This window comes from Stenella coeruleoalba, assembly GCF_951394435.1.
Source record: "Stenella coeruleoalba genome assembly, chromosome: 1".
Classification (NCBI taxonomy): Eukaryota; Metazoa; Chordata; class Mammalia; order Artiodactyla; family Delphinidae; genus Stenella; species Stenella coeruleoalba.
In genome coordinates, this window is record NC_137169.1 from 99,587,998 (window position 1) to 99,610,525 (window position 22,528).

Here is a 22,528-nt window from a genome sequence, read left to right on the forward strand (position 1 = left end):
TCAAAATTGATCATGTTTATTATAGAGAAACAACCTGAGGATGACAGCTCTCAAGCCTTCCTTTCAACACAGAATGGCTCTCCCCGCCTGAACCGAGCAGAGGTCCCAGCCAGGCCTGCTCCCCAGGAGGCCTATGATGTTGTCTTGCAACGAAAAGAAAATGAAGGATTTGGCTTTGTCATTCTCACTTCCAAAAGCAAGCCACCTCCAGGAGGTAAGGGCTCCTATGTCCTGTTATCCCTCCCTACGATTCCAGTTTTCTGAGTTGCCTGCTGGGGTTTCTGAAACTACTTAGGAATCATGTAGTGATATAAATTGCCTCAGAGAGTTCTCTTTTTTTAAAATGCTGAATATTTTCTTTATTTTCAAAATTAGGTAATCTGGGGACTTCCCTGGTGGTCCAGTGGTTAAGATTTCACCTTCTAATGCAGGGGCTGTGGGTTCAATCCCTGGTCGGGGAGCTAAGATCCCACATGCCTCACAGCTAAAAAGTCAAAACATAAAACACAGAAAATTCAATGAAGACTTTAAAAATGGTCCACATCAAGAAAAAAATAAAAAAGTTAAAAAAAAAAAGGAAATTGACTGTATTATAAAAAAAAAATTAGGTAATCTGAATCAAACCTTCCAGGCTTCGGGTTTATCTATCTATCTCAGATTCCATAAAATAAGTCTTATTAGTAGCTTGGTTTACATCAAGATTATATTGTGGCAGTATGTCAGGGATGTGACCTAATTGCTTTAGTGAAAGGACAATGCTGAATTTTTAAAATTATGGGGGCACAGGGTTTTTTTTCAAATTAGGGGAAATCGTGTATGCAGAAATGAATTAAATGCTAGAAACAATTGAGAAGAAGTAAAACAGATTACCAGAAAAATCTTGACCCAAATATGTCTTAAATAGTCCTTTCATGTTATTTAATAATGACCGCCATATTCCAGCTATAAAGCGACCTTCTTGAATGATAAGAGGCATTCTTACTTTATATGCTTCATTGAAAGGTAAAAATTTTGTCAGAACCTTGAAAAATTAAATATCCTGAACCCAGCTTAACAGAATGTTGTCTGAGAAGGATGAGTATGTGTATTAATTCCCTCAACAAAGGAGGAATTACCTCTAGTATGTTCAGGGCGGTTATGATTCAGCAAATTAAATATTTGTCATGTCTTTATGTTTCTAAGAAATAATCATCTTTAAATATAATTGTAAAATCCAAATGAATGTAAGATGAGAACCAGCAAATTAATATTTATGTATTATGCTTGTCTGGTAGCTTTATTTTTCCAAGTCAAGTGATAAAAATCTTTGACCACATGAAAATGCATTCTTGCCTTTGCCAGTGGATTTGATTATATCTTGGGTAGTGAGATCCTTTTAGACTAGATGGTCACTAAAACCTTAGTAAAAAAAGAAAACACTTTCAGTAAAGTGTTGTGAGCCAAACCAATTTGCAAAAATCTTGCTGGAATTAATGCAGTTGTGTAGAGGAAGAAGATTCCGTGACATGGATGAGTTATTACTATAGTATCAGGTCACTGCTCACTGATACTAGTTTCCATTTTCCAAAAGCCGTTGCTATGGTAACGCTTGGAACTGGAACTGTCACTGATGCTTTGAGGATGATCATGTGGCCTGTGTCAGAAAAATAAAAGGAAGCAGCATTTAGGTGGAGTTTATTTTGTATCATTGGTTATTTGTTTTTCAAAATACTGATTTCCATTTTAGATAATCATATTCTCATTCTAATTCCATGCAATAATCCCAGGCATTCAGATTAACAAAAATAGTGAAAGATTATTACTCAACATGATAGATGCTAACCACTTTTCATATTGAGGATACTCCTTTTCTAGCACCACAAAAATTAGGTGACAGTCTAGTGTTCACCATAAAACTAGGAGATATAGAGGAATTCAGTAAAATAAATTAGAGGAATTCAGTAAAATAAATTATGTTACTTAAATATGTTTAACATATTTTTATACTTGTTTGTTTAAAATTTATATTATTATACTTCAATACATTATATAGTAAATATTTTATTTGTGTATATTTATTTGTTTATATTTAAATTTTTAAAATCTTTTTATATGTATTTGTTTAAATTTCTTCTTACTATTTTGATGGTTTTACTTACCATAGATGCTAGATCTCTGTATAAGACAGTGTCATTAAGTGCTGGGCTTCGTAATCAGACAAACTTGGATTCTAGACCTGCTTATGTCTTTTAATAGCTGTCTGATCTTGGGCACATTACTTAGCCTCCAAGAGCTCCAGTTTCCACTGTGAAATGAGGATGATGATAACACTTCCTGTCTCGTGTGTTTGTGCGGATTAAAGGAGATACTGCGTGTGAAGCCCTTTGCCTGGACCTTCAATAAATGCTAGCTGCTGTTGCTTATTGTAGTTTCTGCTACCATTGTTATCATCATTATTTATAAAATTGCCACTGCCTCTTGACCTTTTTTTTTTTTAAAGAAACGTTAAAAAGTTTATCAATATTTGAGTAATGAGATAGGAAAGAAAGCCCAATTAAAATGTAGGATTGAGGCAGCAACTAATGGTGGCAGGAAATGAGTGTTGCTGCAAACTGCATAACAATGAAAGTTTGGTTTAGAAAAGAGTTAGCACAGGTGAAAAGGACAGAAACCTGTCTGTCAGAATAGATCATTCTTTATGGATCTTGTCTTGATATAGATTGGTATTCTGCACAGTGTAGATTGTTGGGGTTTTTTTCCCTTTTGCCGAAATATATTTACTGCTGACATTTGTCACAAGACGAGTTCCCAGTAGCACCTCTAATACCAGTTATAAAATTCTAAGATTCTCTACTGTTGGCTTTTTCAAAGATCAGGGATCCAGGCCCAGCATCCTTCTTGCCCTGGACCCAGTTTGTGTCAGACCTACATGAATGAAGCACTTAGAAAAGACCTCTATTGAAGATGAAAAGGACTTGGCTACTTTTTGCATTGCCAGTACTTCAGAGGTTTCAGTGTTTCTGTTATTATATACTTTTCAGTTCTGGTTGCAAAGGATTTCTTTGAGAAGGGGACATTTCCAGTTACTGTCCTTTCTTTTCCTGAAAAGAAATGTTTTAAGAGCACTGAAGTGATCCCAGCAGCTGGACTAGCCAGTCTGTGAGACAGATTTAGGCCAAGATGATTGAAGACGGATAAATGGGCTTTATGGCAGATGCCTATAGAGTTTGCATATACCAACAACAAGGCAGGACTTAGACGTTTCCTTAGCCATGCAGTTACTCTGAAAACTTCCCAGTCTATTCAGAGAATGTTCAGAAGTTATCTTTCTACTGGTCTACTATTTTTAGCTGTTTTGGTGGTGCTGCTATAAATGTCAAGAAAATAACAATCTGACTACTTTTATCTTCTCTCACCTCGGCAATTAACCCTTTGTGAAGTTCTGTACCAAGATTTGCCAATTCCTTTTGACCACATTGCTCACAGGATGAGAAAGGAACCCCTGAGACATCAGAGATTCATGTTGTGTGATGCTTTCCCAAGTCTGAACAAACCCCTTTCAGTGTTCCAGGGAGCTGAATGATTTTCCTCTCAGGGGATCTGGAATGAACACCTGTGTACAAGTAAATCTCTTCTAAGAAGGAGAGTAACTAAGATATTGATTTAGAAGGTCACCACAGGGCCTCTGTGTGATTCTCCCTATGTTTCTGATGTGCCACCTGTCGTACTATCAGGGCAATCAGCTCATGCTGCCTGGCACAGGACATGGCCCATGCTGCTCTGGAGCTTTTCTAATTAGTTTATAGGGAAAATGGCATAATAAGTGCTTGATATAATTCAGAGCTAAAAGGCACTTGCTTCCAACAGTGACTTCCTCATTTTTAAGATAAAGTCTCCCAATGTATAATCCTAGAAGAGCCAAGGAATGGCATTCACTGTCCATGGGGACATAAATCATGGCCGAGAATAACTTCCAGTCCAAATGAAGGTCTATTAAAATGGCCCTAGGGCTTCCCTGGTGGCGCAGTGGTTGAGAGTCCGCCTGCCGATGCAGGGGACACGGGTTCGTGCCCCGGTCCGGGAAGATCGCACATGCCGCGGAGCGGCTGGGCCCGTGAGCCATGGCCGCTGAGCCTGCGCGCCTGGAGCCTGTGCTCCGCAGCGGGAGAGGCCACAGCAGTGAGAGGCCCGCGTACCGCAAAAAAAAAAAAAAAGGCCCTAACATACACCTAGATATAATTTAGAAATCCTAGTAAGGAGCCCATTTTACTATGGAAATTAAACATAATCACAGTGCCATTTTAAAATATTAAATTATCCTTATTCATAACAATAAGGCTACATATTCAGCAGGAGCTCAAATGCCTGATAAATTTACTGACCTAGGCAAAGAAATTCTTAGAGAACATAGAAGGAACATTTGTTTCTCAGTACAAATGCCCCTTATTAAATGGTGAAAGATATTTTGACAAGATTTCCTGAATGTCTGAGAACTCATTTTAAGGCTTAGTAACAGTGAAGTGTCGTAGTAGTTACTCTAAGAAAGCCTTTAGCATTATGCTAGAGATATAATAGAGCTGCACAGAGTGTCTTTGCAAACGTCTTAGATTCAGCTTTGTGCATTCAGGGTATGATTTTATCCATAAGCCAAATAATCTTAATGTTAAACATTAATGTTCTAATTCCACTCCGCTTTTCTGATTTTTAAAAAAATCTAAAGGCATTAAATAAAAGGAATTAATTTTGCCCTAGAAATAAGTATGATTCATTTTAATGAGCAGTCATTTCACTGTAACTGGATTTCTGACCAATCTGAGTCCTAAACTTGATTTTGAACTGCATTTATTAACAAGATTCCTTGTGGGAGTAAATGCCCCTTCAACAGAACCAAAGATGATCTCATTGTAGCCGTTTCTAAAATAGCCAAAAACATGATGCAGCCTCAACAGCCAACAGCAAACAAGAAACATGAGATATTCTCATAAGTATCACTGAGGTCAGTAGCCTTTAAACTGGATCATTAGGATGACATTATAAAAATTGGAAAAAGGTTTCTGGTAAGTGGAAAGAAGCAAAAAGGTTTATATGCTATGATTGCAACTGTGTAAAGAGTATCTATGCCTGTGGAGAAAGAGTGGAAGATAATATGAAAGTAGTTGCATTTGGATAGGATGATCACAGGTGGTGGTTTTTTGATATATCTTTAAAGAATTTTCTTTGATGTTATTATGTTGAATTTTTCATGATGATGATGATGATGATAAATCCAACACTCCAAGATATGTTAAATAATTGAAAAACCTGGGGATTTTTTTCCCATAGTTATTCCTCATAAAATTGGCCGAGTCATAGAAGGAAGTCCAGCTGATCGCTGTGGGAAGCTGAAAGTTGGAGATCATATCTCTGCAGTGAATGGGCAGTCCATTGTTGAACTGTCCCATGATAACATTGTTCAGCTGATCAAAGATGCCGGTGTCACCGTCACACTAACAGTCATTGCTGAAGAAGGTAAGGAACCAGTAGACGTGCCTTCCCCAAACTGATCTGAGGGACACAGAGCCTGTAGAAGGCAGTGGCTTCCTCCAGCATTGCCAGAACCACTGCAGTGATAGAACCATTCATACGCTCGGGAGTCTCATTTTTTACCTTTTCCATTTAATGAATTTAAAAGACAGTTTATTATAAAGTCGTCAGTAGCTCAAGAAAAATAATACAGCTAGTGAGTGGTGGCCATTTATTTATGTGCTGGAGGAGCAAGCACCCAGAGCAAAAGACATTGGTAATGCTTTTCAGATCTTATTTTCTGAAAATAATGTCTTAAGTCTCTGCTTGAGTGAGAGAAAATCCTCTAAAGGGTTCCAAGAAAGTCACTGTTGATATCAAGCCTTTCATGTCAGGCCCGTGCCATAGTGTGCCTTGCCTCGCAGGCAGGGCTTCGTTCTGGTAGCTGCTTTACAAATGGGGGAAGGGGAGTGCATCGGAATGGCCAGTAAATAGGGCATAAAACGTACTTAGTGTCTTGCCTTGCTTTAAGGCTGCCTTTGATCATTAAGAATTTCTAATTAGGAACCATTTTTGAATAGCACCGGTTCATGGTCTTTGTTTATGAATTACAAGGTAACCGTTAAATAATGCTCATCTCATTTTTCCTGATCTTGTAAAATTTATGAGAAGCCAAAAGCAACAGAATTGCGAAGGGTCAGTCTTCCATGTTAAAATTCCTTGTACCGTAATGTGTGTTCATGTCCCCCGTGCCCCCCATGATCCTCTAATCTAGTCAGTTTTCAGGTCTTTTAATTTTTGATTATTCCTTTCTTTTCCCTTCCTCCTGTACCACTCGCATACCTTTGTATCTAAGGTTCTACATAAATCTCCCCTCTGTCCAAGATTCTGTAGGGGGATTTCTTTGTGGACACGAGTTCGTCTGGCTGCTCTCGGAGGCCCCTTCTCATTCTAAGACACTGTGACATCCCTGCCTCTGCTCTTTTCCCTTCTCTAGCCTGTTCTGCACTCTGCCCAGACTCTGTCCCAGACTCTGCTGATTCTTCCTTCTAAAGTCCTCTTCAGTGCAAGCTCCAGTGCTTCCCCGCTCTGTGCACAGAAAGTGTTTTATGATTTTGTTCCCAGCCTGCCTTTTAAATTTACCTCCCAGTTCTTTCCAAATTCTCAGATCTTTCCAAAGATCTGTCTCTTTTTCCAGATCCTCTCTTGAACTGGTCCTCATTGGCCTCTGTGCACATGGGCTTCCTCCCCCAGTCCCATAGCACTCCTTATCTCTGCAATTCACTGAGCACTATTACATCACTAACTCCCTATTAAAGGGTCTGCTCTTTGAATACAAAGAAAATGTTACCGATTGACTAGGATACTTGCTAGGCACTCAGTAAATATTTTTTTGAATGAAGGAATGAGTAAATGGATGAATGAGCGAATGAGCAAAGTAAGAGTCAGGAGATTTTCAGTTCTATGCCGATACCTAGCAGAGGCAATATAAGCCTAATAGAAGAAGTAAGCTTTTGACTGACAAGAGTTCACTGACACCTATTAGCTAGTTGTCTGACCTTAAACAAGCCACTTAACATTTCTAACCTTCAGTTTTTAATCTGTAGGGTGGGAATAATGATATCTATTTCAGGATCACTGTGAAAATTAAAGGTGAAAATGTACATAATCTGCATAAGTACCCTAAGGTGCTCATCTAGTGATAGCTGTCATTATCTTACCACGTCTTTGCATGGCTGCCTCCCTCACTCACTGCCTAAGGAAATAATAATATTTAAGAAGCACTTACTATGTGGCAGCTATTGTCCTAAGTACTTTACATCTGCTAAGTCATTTAATCCTCACACTAACCCTAGGTCGGCACTATTAATGGCCCATTCTATAGGCGAGGAAATGAGCCACCAAGCAGTTAGAGAACTTGCCCCTGGTCATAAAACTGGTGACAGAACAAGTATTTGAATACAGGCTCTAGGCTGTAGAATCTGTGCTCCTAACTGCTGTGCCTTCCCTAACTAATCATGGTATCTAAAATAACCCTCCCCCTGCCTGACCCAGTCTTGCCTTACTCAGTTTTACTTTTTTTTAAAATTTGATTATTAATTAAAAAAATGTTTACTGAAGTATAGTTGATTTACAAAATCGTGTTAGTTTTACAGGTACAGCACAGTGATTCAGTTATGTGCGTGTATATATATATATATATATATATATATATATATATATATATATATATATATTCTTTTTTAGATTCTTTTCCCTTATAGATTATTACAAAATATTGAGTATAGTTCCCTGTGCTATACAATAGGTCCTTGTTGATTATCTATTTTACATATAGTAGTGTGTATATGTTAATCCCAACCTCCTAATTCATCCCTCCCCTATCGCCCTTCCCCTTTGGTAACTCTAAGTTTGTTTTCTATGTCTGTGAGTCTCTTTCTGTTTTTCAGCTTTACTTTTCTTCATTGTACTTATCTCTACATGAGGTTATTGAACTATGAGTTTATTTGTTTATTGTCGTCTCCCCTACTAGAATGTAAAGTCATAAGATTCATGAAGTTAGAGATTTTGTCATGTTTGGTGCTAAATCCCAAGGGCCTAAAACAGTGTTAACCACATAGTAAGTGCTCAGTCAAATTTTTTGAATGAAGGCTTATTGTTACTTATGATTTTGGTAAGATTTCTTTATCTCAGTTTCTTTACCATGATCTCTTTGGCCTGCTTTTTAGCCTTAAATTCTGTTCCGTGACCCACAAAGAAAAGCAGGCCTCAGTGCCACAGGGTTGTGACATTTCAGGGTTGTTCTGAGAATGATGTGTGTAGTGCAATTATATCACCATGCTTGGCATGCAGTAGTGATAGAAGCTGCTAGAAGTAGTGGAACTAGCAGTAGTATACATCAGTGTTTCTTAAACCATATATAGAAGCATCAGTGGTTTTTTTCCCAGTTCATCACAGACCAGCATTTTTTGTAAAATTCAATAAAAATTAAATGAAAAATGAAAATTTTTCTGTCGAATCATTATAAAATTAAAAAATTTTTACTCTCAGTATCAGTATGCATCTTATTGCTGACTAACAGACCACACTTTGAGTAGTCTTGAGACAGAGAAAGAAGTGGTCTTTCTACTGCTGAATGATATTAGTATAATTTTTTTTTCAAAATTACCCTTTATTGTTGATGGTGTTTTCGAGAGGTTGTCCAAAATTACTCAGTTGTTTCTCTTCCATTTAAAAATTAACTTTGGAATTCCCTGGCAGTCCAGTGGTTAGAACTCCGAGCTTTCACTGCCGAGAGCTGGGGTTCAATCCCTGGTCTGGGAAATGAGATCCCACAAGCTGCGTGGCACGGCAAAAAAAATAATAATAATAACTTTGACATTCTGGCCCAAATACTTCTGGACTTGTCTTCTGGACAATCTTAAGATTTCTTATATAAGGCCAATCAGTGTTTACGAAAAGTGGAAGGGTGGCGGGAAACACCCCAGCAGATCCATGCTTTAAAGTGTTATTTCATATGTAGGTGCAACCTCTTAAAATACAATCACATTTGACATGTAAAATCACATTTCAGTGATTACACCTTATTTTTACTATACTCTTAAGTTTTATTAAACTGTGGGAACATTTAGAATCTCTTACTTTTCTCAGGTAAATTAGAAAGTGTCCCTTCTGTCCCATTCATGGAGTTCGTAAGACGTCCAAGCTTCTCTGAAGTCTGTCAATTGCACTAAAGAGTCAAATGAATACTTACAGCTCTACAGCTGTTTTCAGAAATCACACATTCAGAGCGATACCTCAAAGCTGCATTCCATCCCATGTGATACTGCTCCCCGCCTCTCCATAAGCCATTCACTGTAAATCAATAAAAGACAGTTACCTGGAAAAAGAAAACTTGTTTCCTTCACCCTCTTTTCCCCCTTTTGCTAGATATGATTCAGTATCTGTTCTTACTTTGCCAAGTTCCCAAGTCAAGTGTCGTGTGTGGTATAAAACTCTCAAACACATTCAGGACTCGGGACTCCCCCTGCTGTGTGGCATTCCCACGACACTGCCACCTCTTCACCAGGGCAGCTCCTTCTCAAGTCTAGAGCATAAACTGACTCAGCCTGCTTGTTCTTGCTTATTGGAAAGAAATCTTTAAATTGTATGATTTTTTAAAATTGATTCCTAATGTTGTGTCAGGTCTTGTTCATTTCACTTTTAAGAGTGGACACAAGTTCCCAAAGGCTACCAAGGGCTATGTTAGAATGGTTCTGGTAGTGTTGCCATCATTTTCGTTTTGTTTTGCTTTCCATTGATTTATCTGTTTATTCTCACTTGTCTCCGTTTTCCACTCTCATTTCTCTCACTACTCCCACTGGGAGTTATGCCAGTGTATTTTATGTGCCTCCCTTTATTTATGTCTTTTAAAATACATGTTTTTGTGTGTGTCTGCCTTTATTTTTTGAGTTGTATAACTGGTATTGTGTTATAGATTTTATGCTGGTTTTTTTTCTCAGAACCATATGCTTTCTTTTTTTTAATGTCACTTTATTGTTACAGAATCTAATCCAGGATCTTACATGGCACTTAGTTGTTGTATCTTCTTTTTTCTTTTTAATTGAGACATAACTCATGTGCTATAAATTTCATTGTTTTAAAGTATACAAGCCAGTGGTTTTTAGTATATTCATAAGGTTGTGCAACCATCCCCACCAATTCCAGAACATTTTATCACCCCTATAAGAAACCACTACTCTACTTTCTTTCTCTATGGATTTGCTAGATATTTCATGTAAATGGAATTATATCTGACCTTTTATGTCTGGCTTCTTTCACTTAGCAAAATGTTTTCATGTTTCATCTGTGTTGTAGCATGTCCTTTTTATGACTAATGAATAATATCCCATTATGTGTATATACATTTTGCTTATTTAATCATTATTTGATAGACACTTGGGTTGTTTCTATTTTTTTTCTATTATGAATAATGCTGCTATGAACATTGGCATACAGTTTTTATACAGATGTGTGTTTTCATTTTTCTTGGGTGTATACCTAGGTGTGGAATTGTTGAGTCATATGATGTCATGTTTAACTTTTTGAGGAACTGTCGAACTGTTTTCCACAGCAGCTGCATTGTTATATATTCCCACCAGTAATGTATGAGGCTTCCAATTTCTCCACATCGTCACCATTTATTTTCCTTTGTGTGTGTGTGTGTATGTATATGTGTGTTTTAAGCCATGCTAGTGAGTGTGAAATACAATAGTATCTCATCGTGGTTTTGATTTATATTTCCCTGGTGACTAATGATGTCGAGCGGCTTTTCGTGTGCTGTTGGTCACTTGCATATCTTCTTTGGAGAAATGTCTATTCAGATCCTTTACTCACTTTTAATCGGGTTGTCTTTTTTATTGTTGAATTATAAGGCTTCTTTATATTCTAATTTTAGATCCTTATCTGATATATGGTTTGCCAGTCTTTTCTCCCATTTTGTGGGTTGTCTTTTCACTGTTTTGATATTGTCCTCTGATGCACAAAAGTTTAATGTTGCTGTTGTCTAATTTATCTATCTTTTCTTTGGTTGCTTGTGCTTTTGGTATCGTAGCATCAAGTGCCTTCAAGAGTTATCTGAGTTGCTGGGTGAACACAATCGATTGCTTTTAACTACTTGACCATTTTCCATACTGTATATTTACTGCGTATTACCTGTCTCCTCCCCCATAGACAGCCACGCCATCTCCAACTCCACATTATCACAAACTATCCTCTGTACCTTCATATATGTACCTTATAAAACAGCGTGAGAATTTATTGGAGTGAAATTGCTCGATCAAAAGAAATTGCTTACTTTGACCAAGTACTATCAGATTGTCCTCTGTAATTGCTGCAGCCATCTACACTCCCACCAACAGAACACTGAGGATTCTTTATCTTCACATCCCCGCCAATACTCAGCATTATCCAGCTTTCAAGTTGGCTAGTGTACAGCAAGGAAAGTGTTACTTCATCGGTATATAATTTGCATTTCTCTGATTACGCATGAATTTGAGCATCTATTTGGATGCTTGTTTGGGGTTGTTTTTTTTCTTGTAAATTGCCTCTTCATATCCTTTACTCATTTTTCTTGTGGGATTGCTGTCTTTTTCTTGTTGATATTTAGAGATTCCTTGCAAATTATAGGCATTAGTCCAATTTAGTTTTAGAAAGCATAAATACCTTTTCCTGTCATCTGTATGTTAACTTTGACTATGGTGCCCTTTGTTATACAGAGAGTCTTAATTTAGATGTCACCAGATTAGTCAATTTTTATTCAGTACCTTATGGCTTGTGCTTTTGAAGTTTTATTTAAGATATCTTTCCCCACCCCATATCACAGAAATTTTCTCTTATATTATCGTCTATTGGATTTCTAATTTTGCATTTTGCATTTAGATCTTGAATCCATCTGGAGCCTACCTTTATATATAGTTTTAGGAGGGATCCAGTTTTATTTTTTATCCTTACAGTGAGTCAGTTTTTCTAGTACCATCTATTAGACAGTACTTCTTTTCCTCATTGATTTATGGAGCCATCTCTTCTATATATTAACCTCCCCTTTAAACGTGAATCTCCGTACCACAACGTTCATTGCAGCACAACTGTTTACAATAGCCAGGACATGGAAGCAACCTAAATGTCCATCAACAGATGAATGGGTAAAGAAGATGTGGCACATATATACAATGGAATATTACTCAGCCATAAAAAGAAACAAAATTGAGTTATTTGTAGTGAGGTGGATGGACCTAGGGCCTGTCATACAGAGTGAAGTAAGTCAGAAAGAGAAAAACAAATACCATATGCTAACACATATATATGGAATCTAAAAAAAAAAAAAAAGATAGTTCTGAAGAATGTAGGGATAGGACAGGAATAAAGACACAGACGTAGAGAATGGACTTGAGGACACGGGGAGAGGGAAGGGTAAGCTGGGACAAAGTGAGAGAGTGGCATTGACATATATACACTACCAAATGTAAAATAGCTAGCTAGTGGGAAGAAGCCACCACATAGCACAGGGAGATCAGCTCAGTGTTTTGTGACCACCTAGAGGGATGGGATAGGGAGGGTGGGAGGGAGACGCAAGAAGGAGGGGATATGGGGATAAATGTATACATATAGCTGATTCACTTTGTTATACAGCAGAAACTAACACACCATTGTAAAGCAATTATACTCCAATAAAGATGTTAAAAAAAAGAGAATCTCCAAGTTCTTTATTCTGTTCTGCTAGTTTATCTATTATTATCTATATGTACCTATTGTGTATATACATATAATTTTAATATATATAAATATAATTTTTGAGTGTGTGTATATATATATATTCACACACACACACACTTTTTTTTTTAGTCTGTAACTTGGTGGTATATTCTAATATCTGTCTGTTAAGGCACGTCTTTCTCCAAGCCCCCACCAAATCAACTAGGTATTCATGAAATTTTTCCATGTAAAATTTTAGAGCCAATTATTAAGCCACTCTAAAAAATCCAGCTGCAATTTTTATTGGGATATATTGAACATATATTAACTTTGGGAAAATTTATACCTTTAAATATTAAGTCACCCCACCTAAGAGTATGGGCTATCTCTTCAATTATTCAGGTCATCTTTTCAATAGAATTTTAGAAAGTTCTTTCATGAGATTCTTATTCTTGGTAAAGATGATTCCCAATATATTATAATGTTTGTTGCTAAAGTTTAACTGTGGGATTTTGTGTTTATCCTCTGATAATACACTTTCTCTTAAGTAGTTACATACAGAAACTCCAGCAAAAGTTTAATTCTCATTGAGGGAAAGATATACTTAACCCATTGCTTTACAAAAATCTTCAGATAAAATTTAGAGAGGCTGCTGCAGCAGCCTAGCCAGATACCACTACTCTCCTCCCGCCACTGTTTATACCCTGGCCTGTGTTTTCAGAGTACTCTCAGTTACTTTCAGTTACAAGAAGTTCTTAAATAAGAATTAATTATTTATCTATGTTTTTAGTCCCAAGAACTTTGAAGAGAAACAACTTAATCCAAGCCATAAAATAATGATGTATTTAGTGACCCTGAAGTCCCAGCTCTCTCAATAGAAATTGCTTCCTAAACATTCATATTCCTTGTTTTTCACATCAGTCTTTCTGTGTTTTCATTATATTTGAGATTCAGATTTTATCAGTTTCTACATGTTCTAACCTAAAAATGTCCTCTTACCTGGAACATTTTTGCTAAATTAGGTAAATATTTCAGACTGTACACCTTAAGAGAAATATAGCCCCAATCATTTTGATGATTATGATAACCATAATGATCATTTTAATAGAAACATTAATATAGTGAATATGATATGCCAGGCACTGTTCTAAGCATGTTTATCTATACAGTAACCCCACGAGGTAGCTGTAATTCCCTTTTCATTGATGAGATGATTAGATTAGAAGCACAGAGAATTAAAGTAATTTGTTCAAGAACACATAGCTAGTGAATGATGGAATCTGCCTGAAACCCCATCAGTCTTGCTCCAAAGTTCATGGTCTTAATCATTAATCTATGCTCTCTCTTTGATATTTTAAAATATCCTATGTTTTAAAATTTGGGTGGGATAAAACATTAGAAAGTTTCAGCTTTTTTTTTTTTTTTTGGCTGTGTTGGGTCTTCATTGCTGCGTGCAGGCTTTCTCTAGTTATGGCGTGTGGGCTTCTCATTGCGGTGGCTTCTCGTTGCAGAACACAGGCTCTAGGCATGCGGGCTTCAGTAGTTGTGGCATGTGGGCTCAGTAGCTGTGGCGCACAGTCTTAGTTGTTCCATGGCATGTGGGATCTTCCCGGACCAGGGATCGAACCCATGTCCCCTGCATTGGCAGGCGGATTCTTAACCACTGTGCCACCAGGGAAGTCCGAAAGTTTAAGCTTTAAAAATAAATATGAGTCTGACAACCTCCAGAGTGTCTTTTAACTGTCATCTCCCATGAATTGGCATCTAGTTCTAGATGCAAGCAGTTACTTTGCTTAGTTATGAAATCCGCCTTCAAGGAACAACAGGAGTTCTGGAGCTGTTGAGGATGATACTGAAGCAAATGTTCCTTTTTTCACTTACATCTGTGCTCTTAGAAAATAGAATCAGTAAAATCTTTATAAACATTTGTCAATACTCAGGATGATTTTATAAGTTTCTCTTTGATACTAGAGTCAGGTGAAATAACTACTGCTACATTAAAGATGCAGGTTAAAGATACGTGTGTGATTTCCAGACTGGCCTCTGTGCTCCAGCATTCCTAAGGCCTGTTTTTGTCATCTAGAGTGGTTTACCAGTTATGGACAGTACACTCTGGAAACCCATAAATATATTATAAGGTAGTTCCCAGAGCTCAGTCCTCTAGATAATAGTATGGAGTATGTTCATTTCTGATTTTCATGTTGTGTGGACGACCAAAACAAAGGTGAAAGAGGGAAAGCATGTGCAGTAAGAATGATTCCTGGTCTCTTCAAACATAAACATCGATCAGAAGCCACAGGGAAAAAGACATTAGTTCCAGTCGCAGGCAGCTGATAGCAGTGCTGCTTGTGTAAAGTCACTACCGTCGGGAAAGTGACAACCACTTGTTACTGTCTCACTTTCACAGTTTTATGTACAAATTCTTATTTCTCTTGTTTCGCCTTTGAACAGAGCATCTTGGTCCACCATCAGGAACAAACTCCGCCAGGCAAAGCCCAGCCCTGCAGCACAGGCCCGTGGGGCAGTCACAGGCCAACCACATACCTGGGGACAGGTGGGGCTGCTCTTCTCAGGTTTTGGTTTTTTCCCCTGCTCATCTCCCCACTTTTCATCACCCACCCACCCCCACTCACCTCCACACAGTTATGCAGAAGCCAGCCGGTTAGGTCAAGATGAGATGTCTACTCCCTCCGGTCCCTTTGTCCCTTCCTCCCCCTCTTCCCAGCCCCAGCCCAGGGTGCAGCGTAACAGGTGGGGATTAGAAAGAAGTGACAGTAGCACCTACTCTGCTGCTCTAGGTCCTCACGGTTTTGGTAGGGAAGCCCCAGACCCACATCAGTTACCATCTTCTTAGACTACCCGAGCAGTATCTGTGCATATTTCTTTAGTCTTTCGTTGAAAATACAAGTCAAGAAACAAAAACTAAATTTCCAGAAATTCAGCATTTTCACAGGCATTGGTACTGCAGGAGAGCCATTTTTCACTGTAACAAGGTCAGCTTATCTGCCCTCCGGTTCAGTGACTTGAGTGCAGTTTTCCTTGATGTAAACTGTGCTGAGACACCCTTAAAACAAAAAAACAAAAACAAAACGAAAAAACAGCATGGGGGTGTTGACAGACTTGAAGCCAGGCTGGAGTTAATGGCTAGTTTTTGCCTGGCATCTCTCTGCTTCTAGATACAGCCTGTCTTAATAGCAGTTTGTCAGAGGGAGAATGGCACAATTCAGCTTTTAAAGGAAAAGAAATCGATCCGCTTTTACTTTTAGGCTGTTTTTCATATTCTCAGTTCAGAGAGTGACTTGATTTCTCTTTCCTGTAGAAGTGTCACAGAAGGTGAAATTGGAAAAGACGTCCTCACTTCCTACAGACACTCGTGGTCTGACCACAAGCACCTTGCACAGCCTGACACTGCAATGATTTCAGTCATAGGCAGTCGGCACAATCAGGTAACAGAGATTCCCCCCAGATGCGGACTGTTCTTTTCAGTTGCTGAATCACTGACACTGATGAATTTTAACTGCAAATCAGTTCAGATAAATTTCTTCCCCAAACTGATCATTCTTAAGGACCTACTCTGTGTTTGGCATTCTCTTAGTGTCCACGAGACGACGTAAAGAGTGAAAAAGAAGTTTATCCTCTATTGGAGAAATCTTAACCCTTAGTTGAGTACCTAGAAGTAGCAGTGTTTTCGTTAATCAAGGAAGGATTTGGGGTGGGTTTTTTTTTCTTTTTTCAGGAAAATTAGTCAAAATCTGCTTAAAGGAAGCACTGTTCAAAATTCTGTTCTCTGATTGTTCTGTTGCATATTGACCAACTAGTAGAGAAGACATGTAATCTTCAAATTAATTTAGGCTGCATTTATAGAAATTAAGTAGCCCTTTGACCAAAACATACATTCCTTCCTTATGATATAGAAATGCATATTGATATCATATGATAGCACTTATATGTGGAATCCCCAAAAAATGATACAAAGGAACTTATTTACAAAACAAAAATAGACCCACAGATATAGAAGACACTAAGGTTACGAAAGGGGATGGGGGATAAATCCGGAGTTTGAGATAACATATACACCCTACTATATATAAAATAGGTAATCAACAGGGACCTACTGTAGAGCACAGAACTATACTCAATATCTTGTAATAAACTATAGTGGAAAAGAATCTGAAAAAGAATATATATACATGTAACTGAATCACTTTGTTGTGCACTTGAAACTAACACAACATCGTAAATTAACTGTACTTCAATTTTCTTTTAAAAGTGTGTATTGAGAATATAAATCATTTCTTCTGGCCATAAAAGGAGTCTTTCTTCAAACTTTAAATAAAGCAGTCCACGTAAACTTGTTTTCCTTACACTTCTCTCTCTCTAGAGCCTTGGCTGTTACCCAGTGGAGCTGGAGCGAGGCCCCCGGGGCTTTGGATTCAGCCTCAGGGGTGGGAAGGAATACAACATGGGGCTGTTCATCCTGCGTCTGGCTGAGGACGGTCCTGCCATCAAAGACGGCAGAATTCACGTGAGTTGGCTTCTGTCTGCAACCTTTGGTTCTGGCTCCGGACTGGAAACTTCTGAAAATAGTTGATTAAAGGGAATGCAGAAACCTCCTGAATCTATGAAGCAAGCTTTTCCATCACTAAAACCTGAAAGGCAGATGCTTGTCATGAGTTCATTTCCTCTTTGCAGGGTGCTATACTGTATTGCAGTTAGGCTGTTTGCGCTGGCTTGACTTTGGTCAGTAAGAAAAAATCAATTTTACTTACGTAGTCAACATTCAAGGGCAAATGGATTAATAAATAAAATATACTTTCATCTTATTAAGTCTTGGGAAAGCCAGGATGAAACAGAATCATCGACTTCTTCCAAGAAACAATAATCCCAGGATTTTTTTTCCCCTCTTAGCTACTTCTAGAGGGAGCCAGAGGTCGAAAAGCATGACTCTCCCAAACTTTATTATCATTTGCAGGACTAGAAATCACGTCAGCAATGTTCCTGCATAGGGGTTCTCAGCTCTGAAACACTATAGCTTTGTACATGGCGTTGAGGCCAGATGGTTTATGGATCTGCAAAAGATATTTTCCTTCCTTCTCTAGATGTTACTTAGAGGATTCTTATATTGAAGACATTTGCTGGGCTCAGTTTTTTTTAAATAGTTAATTTACTGGTATTCAATTATATGCTAAAAATTTTATATGCTAAAAATTATAAAATCCGGACAGCCTTCCCCTTACTATTCAAGAGAACTTTGGACTTCCTCCCTCTGCTACCAGTGGGCATCAGGGAAAGATAAATTTTTCTTTTTCTTCTTTTTATTTTTCTCTTTTGCTTTTAACTAAGTAATTAGAAAGGCAAATGACCCTGGCAAATTATTAGATGGTAAATTCTAACAATGATTAGAAAAGTCTTCTGGGTGATTGCAGTTTTAAATTATGCACATCACTACTCCACTCCCATTACTCATTTCATAAACATTTACCGAGTGTTTGCTTTACCCAGGGATTTATACATGACACTGAATAAGCAAGGAGAAAGAGTGACCCCCAAACAAGATACCATCCTTTCTCTAAAGGACTAGACTTTTGTACAAGTTCAAAGTAGGTGAATATGAGTAGAGAAGATTTCATAGACGAGGTGGCATTGGACAGTCAATGGGATTTCAACAGGGAGAGATTAAGAAAACATTCCAGGCTGAAGAAATGAGCAAAGGGGTAAAACGAAGGAAGTACACGTCATATATAGGGAACTGCAAGTGGTCAAGTTTACCTAGAGTCTATTTAGAAAATACATAGGAAGGTAGAAGAAAATGAGAATATGCAAGTAGGATGAATCACCAGTGTGTAGGTCCAAGGCAGTGGAAAGTCACAGAAGGCTTTTGCGCCACGAGTTCCCCCTGAGAGCAATACACTGATAAAATCAGTCTCTTGGTGTGTAGGATGGATGAGGGGATAGGGCTAGCTATCATTTAGGCATCCAATCATGGTGGTGGGAGTGTAACTTGGATGGTAGTACTTTGGGTGGACGGTAAGTGATGCATGTGGGATCAACCGTTAATGAAGAAAAGACCAGTTTAGATGACTGACAAGTATTAAATGAGTGAAGGATGAAGGAAAAAAAAGAGTAAAGGATGGCTTAGAGGCTTCACCCGGCCTGTACTATGAAAAAAAAAAAACGTGAGGGAGGCCAGTGGGAGAAAGGATTTGGCAAAGACTGACGATGTACTAAGTTGTAGTCATGTTGAAGGACCAGCTGGTTGAGCAGGTGTAAATATTTAGCAGGCAGTTAGGACAAGAGGTAAAGTCCCAGATTGTGACATTACCCAGGCGGAAGTGATAACTGATGCCTTTGCTGTGGATGAATTCACTAAAGGAGACGATTTAGAGAGTTGTGGGCCAGGGGCAGGACTCTGGATAAGGCCTGTCATTAGTGGACCATAGAAAGTAGAGAAAATGGGGAGGGTGAGAACGCAGAGCAGCAGAAGCAGAGCTGGAGGGTGTTGACGGCAAGGAGAGGGGCTGATGGCCAAAGTCCATTAGTGTGCTGAAGCTGAGCTGTTTGCTCTCGCCACAGTTCACTTTCTTGTAGGGACAGTTTAATAAAGTGGGGAGAACATGGGTTTGGAAATCAGACAGGACAAGGATCGAACTCTGGTTCTGCCACCTTGTAGCTGTGCATCGTTGGGTAACTACTCTGAACCTGCACAAAACGCAGAGCTATAATACATGTGAAATACATGGCCCAAGTAAACTTCTTAAAGTTTTAGTAAGAGCAGTTTGAGGCACTGTTTATGGGGATGGCATACTTATTTCTGGTTTTCTTGGTCCTTTTCCTCCTCCACCCCCAACCTTTTAAAACAAAAATCTCTAAGTCATTTAAACTTGGAGTTTTAAAAAAATCTCATTGTATATTGTATCACAAAACTCCAGTTAAACCAAAAACTAGGATATAATTGAAATGTTGGTTTCAAATATAACCCTCAGATACACTAATCTCACCAAATAAAAGGCAAACAAAGAGGCCTTAAAGGATTCTATTTCTAAAACATGTTATTCTTTTTTTTTTTTTTTTTTTTTTTTTGCGGTACGCGGGCCTCTCACTGTTGTGACCTCTGCCATTGCGGAGCACAGACTCCGGATGCACAGGCTCAGCGGCCATGGCTCACGGGCCCAGCCGCTCCGCGGCATGTGGGATCTTCCCGGACCAGGGCACGAACCCGTGTCGCCTGCATCGGCAGGCGGACTCTCAACCACTGCACCACCAGGGAAGCCCTAAAACATGTTATTCTTAATAATGAACAGAAACTTTAGAATTATGTGATTAAATCAGCTTTAATATAAAAAAGAAACTCTGAAATTTGAAAGCAAAAGCAAATAAGCTATTACTGCTATGCCCAGGTTTGTTCTAAACTCTAATAAAATAAATCAGCTTTTCAGAGAATAATTTTTCTGGCTACTAAATCATCAAAATCTTGACTTGGTGTAGGGATCATGGGAGCTTTGCTGTAAATGACAACTTACTCAGGTGGCCACTGTCCCAAAAGATGAACATTTATCTCCAGCTGACACTTGTGCATGGAGCCAGCCACCTGAGCATCCATCCTGTCTGCCTTCCCCTCCTGCCTCTCTCCTCTTCTCCCGTCTTTTCTGTTAAGCTGACACTGTACTTTGTGTCCTGTACCTATTATTCCAGTATCTTCCGCACCTGAGGTAGTGCCTTGAATATTGATAGTAGATGTTCCATAGATATTTGTTGAAAGAATAGAATGCATGGTTAATATTTCTAGATAATGGGAGAATTTTTTTTAAATATTTAAGATTAACTCCCAGAACTTATTACTGGGTAGACAGGACTTGGGCTATAGGAAGGAATAAGCAAACAGTGTAATCGTATAATTCACTAAAACAAGAAAATGTTTACTTTTAAGATAGATGGAAAGGTGTTGAGAGGATCTGTACATGTAGTGAGTCTTCAGCTGGTCCTTAAATCCTGATTTAGAGAGGAAGGAAAAAGGTTCTGGGCTAAGGGAATGAGAAATCAGCTGAATGGAAAAAGTCCATATTAGGTAATAGTGTCAGACTGAAATATTTGACAAAGAACAGAATCCGATTTAGAAACTATTAAGAGTCTGTTGTCTTCCAGACCACATGTTTTCACTTGTATTAGTTTTAGTCTCATAAAAACTCTGTGAGGTAGGGGGCATTATCCCCACTTGCAGATTAAAACTGAGGCTCAGGGAGACTGAGTCACAGCCATAGAGGGACCCAGGGCCACTGTCTCTCAGCCTGGTCTGTGTGCTTTCACATCAGGCCATGATTATGTCATTTGGACTCAATTCCTTTGGGAGGCATAAAGGGTCTTAAGAGGTTGTAAGATAATGTAAGCAATGTGTTAGAAATATTGTTTAGTCATTTTAATATTTTAGTGGATGTTGTTTGAAAAACTGCAAGACTGCCTTTAAAAAGTGACTTTTTTAAAGCAACACAATTTTTCTCTATCGTTCTTCCTACTTTCCCCCTTTTGGTTCTCCTGTTCTCATTTTTTTCTTCCCCTTTCATTTCTTTCTTCTCTCCTCTCTCCTCTGTCCCCCACAATTCTGTTTTTCAATAATACAAAAACCTGACCTTGAATTTTTATTCTTATCAAAAAATATATTCCCCATTTTTTGTATTTTTATCACACTTAAAATTTTTTAAAGTAACAAACTTTTAGAAGAATGTTTACATTTCCCTCTCAAAGGTGTGATTTTTTTATCTTAAGCTTTGTGTAGTCCAGTTTAGACCTTTTTCCCCTTTTGAGGGCCTCTCTACCATAAATCTTAAAACCATGGCTTTCCTCTCCTTCACCCTAATTCAGTTTTTAAGTTAAACAAAAATGACACCTGGTGGCAGATCTGTTCAATTACAAGTTTTTTGCAGTTTACTTATTGTGCTGAAAGAATAAGAAATATGCAGGTTTGGACAGAGAATTTAAGCCAAAGACTATAATTGAAATGAATTATAACCTCAAGCACGTTTTTACAAGATGTACCCAAAGCATGCTCCAAGTAGTATCTATTTTAATATTAATTTCTCTAATTATCAGAGGGTTTTATATCTGGTGCTAATTTGTCATCTGTGTTTCCTCATGAAAATGATTTTTCTATAATCACTTATTAAAGAAAATCTGGGTACCGACCTTTATTTCACTTATATACCTATTCTGATTATAAGGGTTTTTTAATGAATTGTGTTTATTACTTTTTCTCCATCCTATTATGTTTATTATCATCTTACTTTGGTTTTTATTTTAGATTTTTTTTCCACTTTATGTGTTAACTCCATCTATTTTGTGATATCCTCCACTCATTTTTTTCCCATAAATATGCAATAAAACTTGTTCTGTTTTCTTAGTTTACTTGAAAAATGTTTGCATTGTATAGAACGGGGTGCAGTCTATAGTTAAATCTTCATCCTGCTATGTTTTTTGTTTTTTTTTTTTTTGGCTGCTTGGGTCTTTGTTGCTGCACGTGGGCTTTCACTAGTTGCGGTGAGCAGGGGCTACTCTTCGTTGCGGTGCGTGGGTTTCTCATCTCGGTGGCTTCCCTTGTTGCGGAGCACGGGCTCTAGGCACGCGGGCTTCATCAGTTGTGGCTCGCGGGCTCTAGAGCACAGGCTCAGTAGTTGTGGCGCACAGGCTTAGTTGCTCCGCGGCACGTGGGATCTTCCCAGACCGGGGATCGAACCCGTGCCCCCTTCACTGGCAGGCAGATTCTTAACCACTGTGCCACCAGCTTTAAATCTTTTTTTGGAAAACCAGAAAATAGATCATTTGA

At 38.3% G+C, this 22,528-nt stretch overlaps 1 protein-coding gene across 2 annotated transcripts in view; it reads left to right on the forward strand.

Annotated features, from left to right (window-relative positions):
* The window catches only part of MAGI3 (membrane associated guanylate kinase, WW and PDZ domain containing 3), a 265,634-nt gene that overhangs the window by 238,990 nt on the left and 4,116 nt on the right, over positions 1 to 22,528 (forward strand). For both annotated transcript variants that reach the window (XM_079944259.1, XM_079944260.1), the window contains exons 15-19: positions 26 to 214; positions 5,302 to 5,487; positions 15,166 to 15,268; positions 16,034 to 16,160; positions 17,096 to 17,239. In XM_079944259.1, the coding sequence (XP_079800385.1) occupies positions 26 to 214; positions 5,302 to 5,487; positions 15,166 to 15,268; positions 16,034 to 16,160; positions 17,096 to 17,239 (749 nt within the window). The remainder of the gene's footprint in view (positions 1 to 25; positions 215 to 5,301; positions 5,488 to 15,165; positions 15,269 to 16,033; positions 16,161 to 17,095; positions 17,240 to 22,528) is intronic.